The following is a 12453-nucleotide window of genomic DNA, read 5'->3' as shown; positions in this document are numbered from 1 at the left end:
GCTGTACACTACCAGGGTAAATTTGTCTTGTTCTAAAACATCTTAAGCAGAGTATTATGTTAAGCTTTTCAGGCGGAAAGCTATCAAACTCCATATAAAAAAACGTCGGCGAAACATAAACCAAAAATAGGCGGAAAAGTAGTACTCTGCTTATAGCGAGAAAATGGCAAAAAAAAAACTACTGTAGTGGCAACACTTAAAATTGTTGTTTGTTTATTGGTTTCAATGGTTCAATTTTCTTTATTTATGTGAAAAAAAGTATATAAAATAGAAAAAAAAACAATAAGTGCAGATTAAGAAACGTGTTTTGTTATGGAAGCAAAACATTGGAAAGCTGTCAAATTTCGCTCGCGAAATAATTTAAAATTTCAGGAGCTATTCCGAAAGCAGAACAAAATACCAACCCTTAACGGTTGAGATATTTTTCAAAACGACATAAGCAATACGAGTCAATAGCAAGTTGGTATAGTTTGTCAATATCATCGTGTCATGTGAACCTCCCCCCATATCCAAAAAGTCATAAAATCAAGCAAGTTTAAACATGTTAACTGCCAAATTACATATAAACTAAATTGAGCTGTATCAAATTGTCAAATAAAAATTCAATAAATCCTTTCCATTGGTGTCTTCAGGTGAGTTCTGTCAAATAAAAATTCAATAAATTCTTTCCATTGGTGTCTTCAGGTGAGTTCTTGCAAATGATTGCTTTACAGACGATGTGATCTTTTTTGATACTTGCGGTGTTCATTTCCACACATACATATGTATCTAAATTCCTTAAAAAAATACTCATGTCCCCTCATATAATTATTGTGCCTAATTCGTCACAATAATTATATGATCTAAATTATGATCTACTTGTCGATTGGAGTAAGGGCTAACAGACTCTGGCACTAAGGTGCGAATACGATACCAGGCTTCAACCAGCTAAGTGGTGTGTAATGGAAAGCTATTAAGGGTTTTTTGGGCAGCAGGGAATTCCCAACAAAGATTTCTTCGGGCTTACTTTTTGGATTAACAGCGCACAACAAGCAGATTACCTGCCGATTGGCGGCAGGGAGCAAATCTTTAAAATAACCGAAAAGCTCAACGAAATTTTCTTTTTGATTTTTTTTATTTTTACTTTATTTTATTTGTTTTTTGCTTACTTTATTTAAATTGGCTATGCCAGAACATTTGTACCATTAACTGAACAAATAACTGACACCAAGTTTAGAGATGTCTTTCCATCAGGCTTTTGGTCGCCCCGGTTAGTTGTACCACAGCGATCGCCTTCAAAAGACTACTTCGTTGGACTTTCTTCATTCATTCGGACAACATGACCTAGCCAACGCAACAGTTAATTTTTGAAACGTTTAACTATACTAACGTCGTCTTACAGCTCGTGGTTCATACGACGCCGACACTCTACTCAAATTTTACGAAGAATCTTTCTCTCAAACACTCCAAGCACTACCTCGTAGTGCTACCCATGCCTCGGACCCATATAACAACACATCCAGTATCAGTATCTTGTATAGTGTAATGTTTGTTTGTCGAGAGGTGTGCCATATCTATTTACATCTGCATCTCGTATTATCTTCTTCAACAGGATATTAAATAGATAAAATGTATCCTTTCTGAAGACTAGTTTAGAATTGATTGGTTCAGAGAGATTCTTTCCTATTCTTACTGAGGAACGTGTGTCAGCGGATGTCATCCTGCAGTCTTATTAATTTTGCAGTATCTTGTTTGCGATGGGGAGGAGACTGGCACATTCCGTCTAGTCTCCTTTCTTGTGTATGGGACATAGTATGCTGAGGTTCCAACCATCGGTTATTTGTTCTTCTAACCGAATTGCGAAAGCAAGCTGATGCATACGCCTTGTCAGCACAAAAATTGCTTCCTATACCCGCGGGCATGGGAAAGGGGAATAGAAGCACACAAACAATGTAAACAACTTCGTGTGGCTTTGTTCAGATGGCTCTATTTCAAAGCTGTTTCATTTAGTTGGTGTTTGATGATACTCACACAACCACAGTTTGGCCTTTCCAACGGTGTAAGTGTGGCCATCACTGCTCTAGATGGATCTACCCATCTTACAATTCATCTGTGAAAATTACAAAGCGGTCAAACGAATAACGCTATTCACAGATTTTTCGTATTGGTGTAAGTTGTTGCCACACCGCTTCAATCTTGCGATTTGCTTTCTTGAGCTTCTGGAAATTTAATTAATTTTCAGATACGTAATCTTAAACACCTTTCATTAATGCCTTAATCGGCGTGGATGTCGGGTTTGTGAAGGTGGGGTGGCTCCATACTCTTGGACCCATATATGCATGTAAGTTTCGTACTCTACTCCCAAATATATTTAACGTAAAATCCATATTTGCCTGATTTTACTACATGTTTAGCTTAAAACTGTGAACAGATCTACATGACCTGGCAAATTTTGGCTAAGAGAAGAATCCGTCCTTTTTGAATATTTGAGTAATCATCACACATGAATATTCCGAAGGATTTTAGGTCAGTCGAGCTTATAATACCTTGTAGCTCCCTAAACACACCAGTATGTTGTAAATAGGGGCGGCTGCCCTTGCAGATGAAGAACGCCTTTGTGTCAATCCGGTACGTACCGATTGTACTGGCTACTGGCTACTATCCCATGCTGCCATGGGATAGTAGCCAGTAACTATGGGTAGGACTCTAGTCATATGTAATTTTATTCTTTGAAATATGGCTCGACGAATGACATAAGATCCTAGATTGGAACTTTGAAAGCTATACGCTTACGTGGCAAACTAATCTAGTATCGCTATCACTTTACCATTTTTGCCTAGAAAAGAATAACATATGATATGCTTTTTAAAGTGATTTGTTTTCTTAGACTGCAACCACAGTTTATCTGGTGTTCTTGGATTCACTTTTTTCTTTCAGTCCTTAAACCAACTGATAATTATCACACAAATAAAGTGTGGAATTTTTATAAATTTTCGTCATAAGATTTCTTCAACCAAACTAAATAAGTTTTTACCATAATGAATTAATTTTTTTTGAGTGTACGTGGCAATTACAATTTGCTTTTAAGGGACTGCGAGTCTCTTTCCTTTTTCCCCATAATTAAAGTATTGGGTTGCCCAAAAAGTAATTGCGAATTTTTCATATAGTCGGCGTTGACAATTTTTTTCACAGCTTGTGACTCTGTAATTGCATTCTTTCTTCTGTCAGTTATCAGCTGTTACTTTTAGCTTGCTTTAGAAAAAAAGTGTAAAAAAGTATATTTGATTAAAGTTCATTCTAAGTTTTACTACAAATGCATTTACTTTCTTTTAAAAAATCCGCAATTACTTTTTGGGCAACCCAAGTTGTATAGTTGGATAATGTATTACCCTATTTATATTGTATTGTCCTCCGGCAATGTAAGATATACCTACATACATACATTTATTTTATTGACTAGTATCTAAAACTTATTCTACATGCATTTTTTTGTTCGCTTTTTCTGTTGGTATTGCAGGTGGTTTTGAAGCTTTAATTTTCTCGATAGCTTTGTTGGCTGTGTCTACCGTGTTGTCATACTCATTGAGTTTTTTGGCTAAAAAGTATATTTCCGCCAGTGCTATAATAAGAGCGAACATTATTCCCAAAAGTAGACGTAAACCAAAATCCAAATTTCCAATTATCAATTGAATGCCAATGAAACCAAATGCAAAACCCGCAGCCACAGAAAATATAAACTGAAGAACTGCAATGATCTGGCTATTGATAGCTTTCACTGAAATTTAACACATGTATAATTAATAGTGTCCAAGTTTGTATCCAACATGTATACATACTTTGATAGGCAACCGTATCCTCGGGATAATATTTAAGGGTGGCGTCAACATTTTTTGTCATTTTACGATATTCAAGATTTTGTTGCTCCTCTCGTAATCGTTGGCACCGAGCTTCAAGTTCCGGATTTCTTTCGATTATTGTATTCTTAGGCAAATCTAAGAAACTGGTTTGCAGTAAGTCATTAAGATACACCTCAAGAATGCCTTTGGAACGAAGTATAGACAACGCGTTGCTAAGCCATCGAAGATCATTCAGATACAAATATATATCAAGTGATTTTTTCTTAGACGAATCCTGTAATTGGTCTTCTTTGGTTAATTCCTTATTATCGTTTTGGGGCTTGATTTCACTGTTAGCCAGAATGTCATTGAGTAGCTTAAAATTGATTCCCGGAGTCTTAATATTTTGGTTGTCTTTTTTTGCAGTAATTTCTTCGCCCAATTTAATCCCTGCTGCTTTTAAAGACTTTACAATATTTACAGGCGTCTCACTAAAATGGATTTGATATTTTTTAAGTATATCCACTAAATCTGATGATACTTTTACCCTGATGCGGGTATCCTTAATGGTATGCATGGAACTCATTATCGGCTTAATGCCATAAACTGCGTTCACTTCGGTATATTCAATTTAAGTTGCAAATCTGAATAAAGTTCAGATATTTCTTCTTCTTTAACGGCAAAGGAGTCTTCCACACGTTGATAATTATGCTTTAGTTCTGAATCAAAGACTTGTTTACGTTTCAATCTTTCGGCTGCTGTTTCCAAAATGGTAGAACTTGTCTATATAAGTAAACGCAATGTCACAAATAAGAAATGATATTTAATACAATCGGGCTACCTGTTTTGGTCTTTGTAATGTATCAACCAAATTATCAACTTCTCCCAAAAGGTTTTTCAACTCGACCGCTATGTTATCTAAATGTGTCGCTCCTAGGTTTATACATTTATCCGAGCATTCGTACTTAAGAGCTCCTACTGTCTCGGTAAGTTTAAACAGAGACTCTACCTCTGAATCGTTTCCAAAATTATTGAGAAATGCCTCGATTTCTCCGTTAACAAACACACGATGATCCAAAATACGATACTGGGCGTTGGATATTTCTACAATAATTTAATTCGTTTATTATCAAAGAGAAACATGATGAAAATGCATTTTCGTTTACCTTTCCCCAGTGCTATCATTTTTTTCCTTTGAGCAGCTGTCACATGATATGTGCAGAGATGGGAAATATTTGGGTTGTTTTAGTAACCAGTCTAGGGGGTTGGCCAGCTTAAGTCGAGTACTCTGTTCAGTTTTTTGAGCGGAATGCCATCAAACTCCATATAAAAAACGTCGTCGGAAAAGTAGTACTGTGCTTATAGTGAGGAAAATGGAAAAAAGGAAAAGTGGAAACACTTGAAACCATTGTCAGCATCATTTTTGTATGTTTTATTGGTTTCAATGGTTCGTTTTCCTTTATTATTGGCTAGAAAATAATTTAAATAGATAAAACAATAAGCGCAGATAAGAAACGTGTTATGGTGTGGAAACAAAAACGTTTGATTGCTGTCAACTTCTGCTCGCGGAACATAAGACTTGTCTTATGAACGTTGAATACGAATAGAGCGCCTTCTTATCGGCACGTATTCTCATATGTATTGTACTTTTCTTATAGACATGTATCTAAAGTGTGATTTTTTAGCTATTTTCTTCTTCAGTTTGGTCTATAATTTAACCATAAATCGACTTGCAAACGAGCAACGCTTGCAAATTATTGAATTTTGCGTGCTTATCAAAATGCGTGCTCTGTTAAGAAAGTTCATCGCGGGCTTCTTCAATTGCTCATTTTTGACTTAATGGTTATGTAAATAAGCAGAATTGTCGATTTTGGAGTAAAGATAAGCCAGAATTCAAGAGCTACCAATGCATCCAAAAATGTGACAGTTTGGTGCGGTTCATCGTCTGGTGGCATCATTAGACCGTACTTCTTCAAAGATGATGCGAATCGTGAGCGCTGTCGTGAGATGATATCCAACTTTTTTTTCCAAGGTTTCAACAAGACGGTGCCACGTGCCACACATATTTGAATATCATATTTGATTGACGTCCCGAGAAGTCTTATACAAGTCCCAGTTTCAGCGAAATTGGGCAACAATTCCGCTTTCATGGGATTAAGGCACTAAATGAGAAGATCAGTCTATATGGCAGCTATATCTAAATTAGTCTGATCTGAACTATGTGCTGGTCGGAGGACGGGAGGCCTAATACAAGTCACAATTTCAAATTTCAGCGAAATCGGGTAATAATTGTGGCCTTTATGGGCTTAAGACCCTAAATCGGCAGATCGGTCTATATGACAGGTACAACTAAATATATTTGGGTAAATACCCAATAAATACCTTTTTTGGGTATTTATAATTTTGCCGATATCTTGGGTATAAAAACAGTTCTCAATCAATATTTGATGATTTTGTATACTTTGTATACATACACCTTTGTCATCTTGTCGGATACTGACATACTTTTATTCTGTGGAGAAAAAAAAAATTTTTTGTGGAGCATTGTTTGTCTAACAAAGTTGCTGTGCCTGTTCCAGGAGCTTCTTTCTACATCAGCCAGTGGAGTTTTGTGGTGCTGATTATTTTATTTTCTGGATTTTTTTACTTTTAATTGACGGCATCGACAACAGTTGGTGTGAGTGGTGAGTGTGTTTGTGTGCAGTATGGCCGCCATGGAGGCCGAAATGGATGAAGGAGGTGGGGGAATGGAAAATATTGCTTTAAATGTGTGTGTCAATTCCAATAATAAAGATGGTGCTTGGAAGCAAGTGTTTAAAAAATCGAAGCAAAATAAGGTTATGACGACAGGCAATGCCAATGTTGCTGAAGATGAAGTTGCGAGTTGCAGTAGTGGCAACAGGGAAAATGAGAATATCAATAACGATGAATGTGCTGTGAGAAATTCTGTGGCAAAAATGACCCGTAGCAGAGAAGAGGACGATACAATGGGCTATAAAAGGAGGAGGGTTAATGATGACTCGGTTCGTTATACGGCAGAACATACAGGTGAGATTAATGTATTGGTTGATACGTCAGAGGCAGAGAATGTAAAGAATAAAAGGGTGAAGAATGGGCTTTATTTTGTTGAGAAAATTAAGGGCATAAAGAGCGATGAATTCAGCAAGATTAAGAAAATAGACGCAATTGGTGTTACACTGTATAAAGTTTCATTTGAGGATATTGATTCTGCGAACAAATTTGTTGGCAATGAAGAGTTGAGGAATAGGAAATTGAGGGCATTTATCCCAAGAAATTTCATTGAGACATTTGGTGTGATAAGGGATGTACCACTTGGCTGGACTGAGGATGAGATACTAGATGGTTTGGTGTCATCCAGAAAGGTTGCATCGGTTAAACGCTTCTCCAGGAGGGATGAGTCTAACACTGGCGTTTTTCATCCAACAGAGACTGTTAAGGTTGGATTTCTTGGGGATGAGCATCCCCCATGGGTGATCTTTGAAAGAGCTGTGCTTGTTGTGAACACATATTATCCGGCTGTCCGGCAGTGCCATAAGTGTGGCAGACTGGGACATACGAGAATGGGATGTCGTTCTCAGAAGCGTTGTATCAAATGTGGAAAGGATGAGAGTGGGTGTGATGGACAGTGCAATGTCAGAAGGTGCATTTTGTGTAACTCTGATGGGCATATTGCCAATGATAAAGAGAAGTGTCCTAAATGGATTAAGGAGATCGAGACTAATAAAATTATGACGAAGAAGAAGCTTTCGAAAAGAGAGGTATTGCAGGGGTATCGAGCCCAGAATAGATTTGACATCCTGTGGGACGACAGCATTTTTCCTGGTCTTTATTCGGGCAGGGATACGAAGAAAAGAGTGGTTGATGACAATACACTTACAAAGGATCAGGAGGTGAACAATATGCTTACTCCTTTTACTTACAATTCAGTAGCTAAGAAACCTAAAAAGCCTTATGTACACAGTCCTGGTGTACAGATGCAATCCAGAATGTATGAGGAAGCATCCCCTTCTCGCCCAGTGTTTATGAAGGATGATCTACGTGTTTCTGAGCTTGAGAAAATAACAGCAGAGCTTTTTAAATTTGTTCATGATCTAGTAAAGATGAGTGGAAATAGTGCGGTTTTGGATGCAATGAACCATTTTTCCAATAGAATTCAGAAATGTGGCGTGAAAGCTCCTTCGAGTGTTGGAAATGTTTCTTCTTTACACAATGATCATGAAAATATGTCAATATAATGTACAGTCGTTCAGTGCTAACAAGAATTATTTGGAATTTTACTGTAATCAATATGATATTGATGTAATTGCTTTGTCTGAGATCTTTTCGGAAAGGAAAGAGAATACCAATAAGCTAGTAGAGTTTAATCTTGTTCAGAAATATAGACCAGATGGATATGGAGGGGTGGCCATTGGTCTTAAAAAGTTCATCAGGTTCTCGAAAGTCAGATATGACACGAATTATGACATTGTCATTGTTAGAACTAGCAATTTGTCCAAGAACTTGTGTTTGGTCTCGGCTTACTTTCCTCCTTCTATCTCTACGAAGGACATGTGTGATGAGATAGAACGTTTACTCATTTTTCTGGACAATATGAGCAATATCATCATTATGGGAGATTTTAATGCAAGAAATACATCGTGGGGCGACTCTATCACGACAAGGAAAGGTAGTGAGCTGGAAAGATTGATGTTTTCTTCAAACCTGAAGTGTGCCAATAATGGCAAGGCTACGTTTAGAAGAAATTTGGAGTCTACCGGATCGGTTCTGGACTTGACGTTTGTCAGTATGAACTTGGACGTGAATTGGATGGTCTGTGATTACTACCTGGGCGGCAGTAGGCACTTCCCCATCTCTATTGAGGTTGAATTATCTCCGAAAACACCTCAGAGATTTTTATGCAGAAACAAACTTCTTTCGTCGCTTGGAAAAGTAAAATTGGAACCTGATTTTGAATTTATTGAACAGACTTTCTCTTTGGAAATTGTGGATGCTACCTTCAGTCCAAAAGAGGGGCGCCATCCTAAGTACTGGTGGAACGACCATCTCCTGACACTCTTTAGAAGGCAAATGGCGGCGATGAAAAAGGCCAGAAGGAACCCTACGTATTTAAATCTGGAATCTTCTCGCAGACATATTGAAATTTGGAAAAATGAAGTGGCGAAGGCCAAAAGAGAAAGTTTTAAGCAGAAAATAGCCGAAGTTAATGCATCTACGAATGCTAGAGAAACATGGAAATTTATCAACTCTGTTAAAAACAGAGGACAACCGCCTAAGACTGTATGGAGTTATGACAATAACTTAGAGTACCTCAATTTACTTAAGAGTCAGGTACCTTATTCTCAATGTCATTATGATTACCATCTTGATTTTTTGTCAAATGACGAACACATCTCATTCAGTATGACTGATTTTGAGAAGTGTTTGGAAGGAAAACGCAAGAATTCGGCTGGAGGGGCAGATGGAATAACGTATGCCATGATTAGGGCTCTTTCTGACAAGTCTAAGGAGAATCTGTTAACGGCTATGAATAAAGCATTCTGCGAGAATTTGATAAGAGATAGCTGGAGAGTCATTAAGATCGTCCCTATACCAAAGCCCAATAAAGACCACAATGACATTGCAAACTTCCGCCCAATATCATTGATATCGGTCATACTTAAATGCATGAACCTCATGATCAAAGACAAGTTGCTGGATTATTTTCAGGCTAATGATATAATCCCACATAGATCCTTTGCCTACAGAAAGAATTACTCTACTGCATCATGTTTGAATGAGTTTCTACACAGAGTTGCCATCCTGAAAAATAACAACTTGAAGGTATTAGTACTATCTCTTGATATCAGCAATGCGTACAACTGCGTAAATGTAGGAATAATGTATAATATGCTAGCTGAGCTCGGAGTTAATAAGAGTATATGTAGCTGGGTACGCAACTTTCTTTCAGAACGGGTTCTGAAGTTGGGTAATGCTGAAGTAACGGTGAGAGATGGACTTCCTCAAGGCAGTTGTTTATCTCCCACTCTGTTTAACATTTACACTGCGGGCCTACACAGTGTTGAAGACAGTAACACAATGCTGTTTCAATATGCGGATGATTTTATCCTAATGTCCTTTGACTATGATTTTGACTGGGCATTAAATAATCTATGCAGAAAGACGTCTCAATTCAAGGAAATCTGTAGCTCTCTTAACCTCTCTTTTAATCCGTCCAAATGCTCTACGATGTATTTTGCAAAGAACAGCGTTAAGGAAATTAAGCTTATTGTTGATGGAAATCAAATTGTGCAAGTCAGGAAGCTTAAGTTCTTAGGTAGAGTAATTACAAACTCTCTCACGGTCAAAGATCACTATGATCATCTAGCGCCGTCTGTTAAGAATAGATCGAATATGATTAAATGTCTCACGCCACTGAATGGTGGCTTTCACCCTAAGCTTGCTCTCAATACGTACAAGGGCCTAGTTAGAGCCAAGATTGAATATGCCAGAACATCCACTGCTCACTCCCCTGCTTATATCAATAAGCATATTGAGGTGTTGCAGAATGATATCTTACGTAAATGCCTAGGTGTCACTAGATCAACCCCCACTCATGTCATTTATGCCCTGGCCGATGAGATGCCACCTAAGCAGAGAGCCAAGTTTTTGACTGCAAAGGAATTAATGAGAGTTCACATGCACAATCCTACTTTGTATGACATAATTTCAGATAATCCGCGTGTAAAGTCCAGCTATAGTAACATATACTACGAATTTAAGAACATTTTTGATAATATTAAGGTTGGTACCAATTACGCACTACAAAAGAGTCTCAAGGTTCGTCTCAACCTATTGCCTAGCAGGAAAAGTGACACTCCAGACGAGGTCATAAGATCAGTGTACTGCAGAGAAATTGCCTATTATCGTGACAATGATTTTGAGATTTTTGCAACAGATGCCTCTGTGGCCAATGCATCGACGGGATGTGGTGTATATAATGCTTCTAAAGATCATCGATACCTGTTTAAGATTGATTTTCGTTCCTCTTCTATGTTCGGGGAACTTTGGGCTCTCCTAAAGGCTCTTGAAATTGCTGTGGAGGACAAAGTTGTCAGCTGTGTTCTGTTTACTGACAGCCTTTCTGCTTGCAGAGCGTTGATCAGTAAGGGCACGAGTAACTATGTTGTTGGAGTATTCCATAACTTGCTGAATTCTTCGAAAATTGATTGTCATGTGGTGTGGTTACCCAGCCACAGAGGTATTGGAATAAATGAGGAGGCTGATTACTTGGCCAAGATGGCCTCGTACTGCGGTGCTCCTTTGAAGGTAAATTTCACTCCAAAGGAGGCACTACGCCTGGTTTATAACATTCTGAGAGAGGAATGGAATGATGAATATGTTGCTGCCTCACAGACCAAAGGAAAATTTTTTGCAAATCTGTGCCCTAATATCCCTACTAAACCATGGTTTTCTGGAAAACATTTCAGCCCGAATGACACAAAGATGATAAACAGACTCATGACGGGTCATACTTATGACAAAGTGTTTCTGCACCGAATTGGAGCGATACTAAATGCGAACTGTGATATTTGCCAAGTACCTGAAACCACTCAACATTGTGTGTTTGAGTGTGTTAAATTTTTACATTTAAGGAGAAAGTATAACTTTTTTAATACTTACTGTGATATTTCAACTATTCTTTCGACGAAAGACTTCTTACTATATAAATCTCTGTTGGATTTTATCTTCGAAGCGAAGATTCGTTTATGATGAACATAGTCCCAACAATCAATCATTCACTGACTGTGATATCGTTATTTTAATTTATATCCCACCCCTTGATACATTAAGAAAACCTCACCTGTATCTATCATTATCATTTAGCCCTCACCATCATTTAACCCTCATCATCATTTACCTGTTTCATATACTAATCAAAATCATCATCCTCCATCGTTATTGCAGCAAGTCACTACTAATGATTGTTTGACACTTACTAATTAATTTCTCCGATCCTACACCCCAAATTTTCCCAGTCTATTTTTTCCTTATAAAGCTTTCGAAGGAGCTAACGACATCCAGTCAACCACTCACACCGTTCCTGACGGTTTCCTGTTAACACATCTTCTGGAGCGGTATTTACACACCCTTGGTGTAAGGGTTTCGATGTGGATATCTTTTTGATCTGAAGACACAGTGTTCTTTTCTGGGTGAACACTTGCAGTAATAACCTGGCTTTTGGTGCACAGGTGCACCGCCATCGTTTCTTTAAGAACCCAAAAAAAAAAAAAAAAATACTTTGTATATAAACCTGAGATCAGAAATCTCATAGAATCGAATTTTAGCTATATATAGCCGCTATATAGACCGGTCTTCTTGAGGCAATAAATTGGTCACAACGAGTTCTGATGGACCCCTACCCATTTCCGTGAATTGTAATTCTGATCGGACTATATTTGGGTATTGCTACCCTATAGACCGGTGGCCCGATCTTCCGATATAGGGCATTGAGGCCATAAAAGATCCATTTATTATTCGAATTCGATGAGATTTGGCATAGGTCCAGATCGGACCATATTTGAATATGGCTGCCATATAGACCAATCTCCCGATATAGTGTAATTAGCCTACAAAAGGA

The 12453-nt window shown here is 37.8% G+C and overlaps 5 protein-coding genes across 8 annotated transcripts in view; 3 read left to right on the top strand and 2 right to left on the bottom strand.

The window, feature by feature from the left end:
* Positions 1-288: 288 nt before the first annotated feature.
* LOC106091387 (uncharacterized) overlaps positions 289-12453 on the top strand; it is a 509131-nt gene continuing 496966 nt past the window's right edge. For 3 of the 4 annotated variants that reach the window (XM_059363454.1, XM_059363453.1, XM_059363449.1), the window contains exon 1: positions 632-684. The gene's annotated coding sequence lies outside the window, so the exon portion shown is untranslated. Of the gene's footprint in view, positions 685-12453 lie in introns of all 4 variants that reach the window. The other variant, XM_059363451.1, reaches the window with a different exon arrangement.
* LOC131993966 (uncharacterized) lies at positions 3358-4401 on the bottom strand. The gene is made up of 2 exons (XM_059363455.1): positions 3816-4401; positions 3358-3754 (listed from the first exon to the last, which is right to left on the bottom strand). Exons 1-2 carry the CDS (start codon positions 4399-4401, stop codon positions 3450-3452), a joined length of 891 nt encoding a protein of 296 aa, XP_059219438.1. The 3' UTR covers positions 3358-3449.
* LOC106093655 (biogenesis of lysosome-related organelles complex 1 subunit 5) lies at positions 4428-5042 on the bottom strand. The gene is made up of 3 exons (XM_013260767.2): positions 4982-5042; positions 4657-4919; positions 4428-4598 (listed from the first exon to the last, which is right to left on the bottom strand). Exons 1-3 carry the CDS (start codon positions 4998-5000, stop codon positions 4428-4430), a joined length of 453 nt encoding a protein of 150 aa, XP_013116221.1. The 5' UTR covers positions 5001-5042.
* LOC131995200 (uncharacterized) lies at positions 6289-12110 on the top strand. The gene is made up of 2 exons (XM_059363456.1): positions 6289-6863; positions 11852-12110. The coding sequence occupies exons 1-2, from the start codon at positions 6521-6523 to the stop codon at positions 11932-11934; spliced, it is 426 nt and encodes a 141-aa protein (XP_059219439.1). The 5' UTR covers positions 6289-6520; the 3' UTR covers positions 11935-12110.
* LOC106091144 (RNA-directed DNA polymerase from mobile element jockey) lies at positions 6870-11395 on the top strand. Its single transcript, XM_059363448.1, has 2 exons — positions 6870-11141; positions 11303-11395. The coding sequence occupies exons 1-2, from the start codon at positions 8028-8030 to the stop codon at positions 11309-11311; spliced, it is 3123 nt and encodes a 1040-aa protein (XP_059219431.1). The 5' UTR covers positions 6870-8027; the 3' UTR covers positions 11312-11395.

Source organism: Stomoxys calcitrans, chromosome 2 (assembly GCF_963082655.1).
Source record: "Stomoxys calcitrans chromosome 2, idStoCalc2.1, whole genome shotgun sequence".
NCBI lineage: Eukaryota > Metazoa > Arthropoda > Insecta > Diptera > Muscidae > Stomoxys > Stomoxys calcitrans.
Note: the sequence above shows the minus strand (reverse complement) of the source record. Positions and strands in the feature narration are given on the sequence as shown.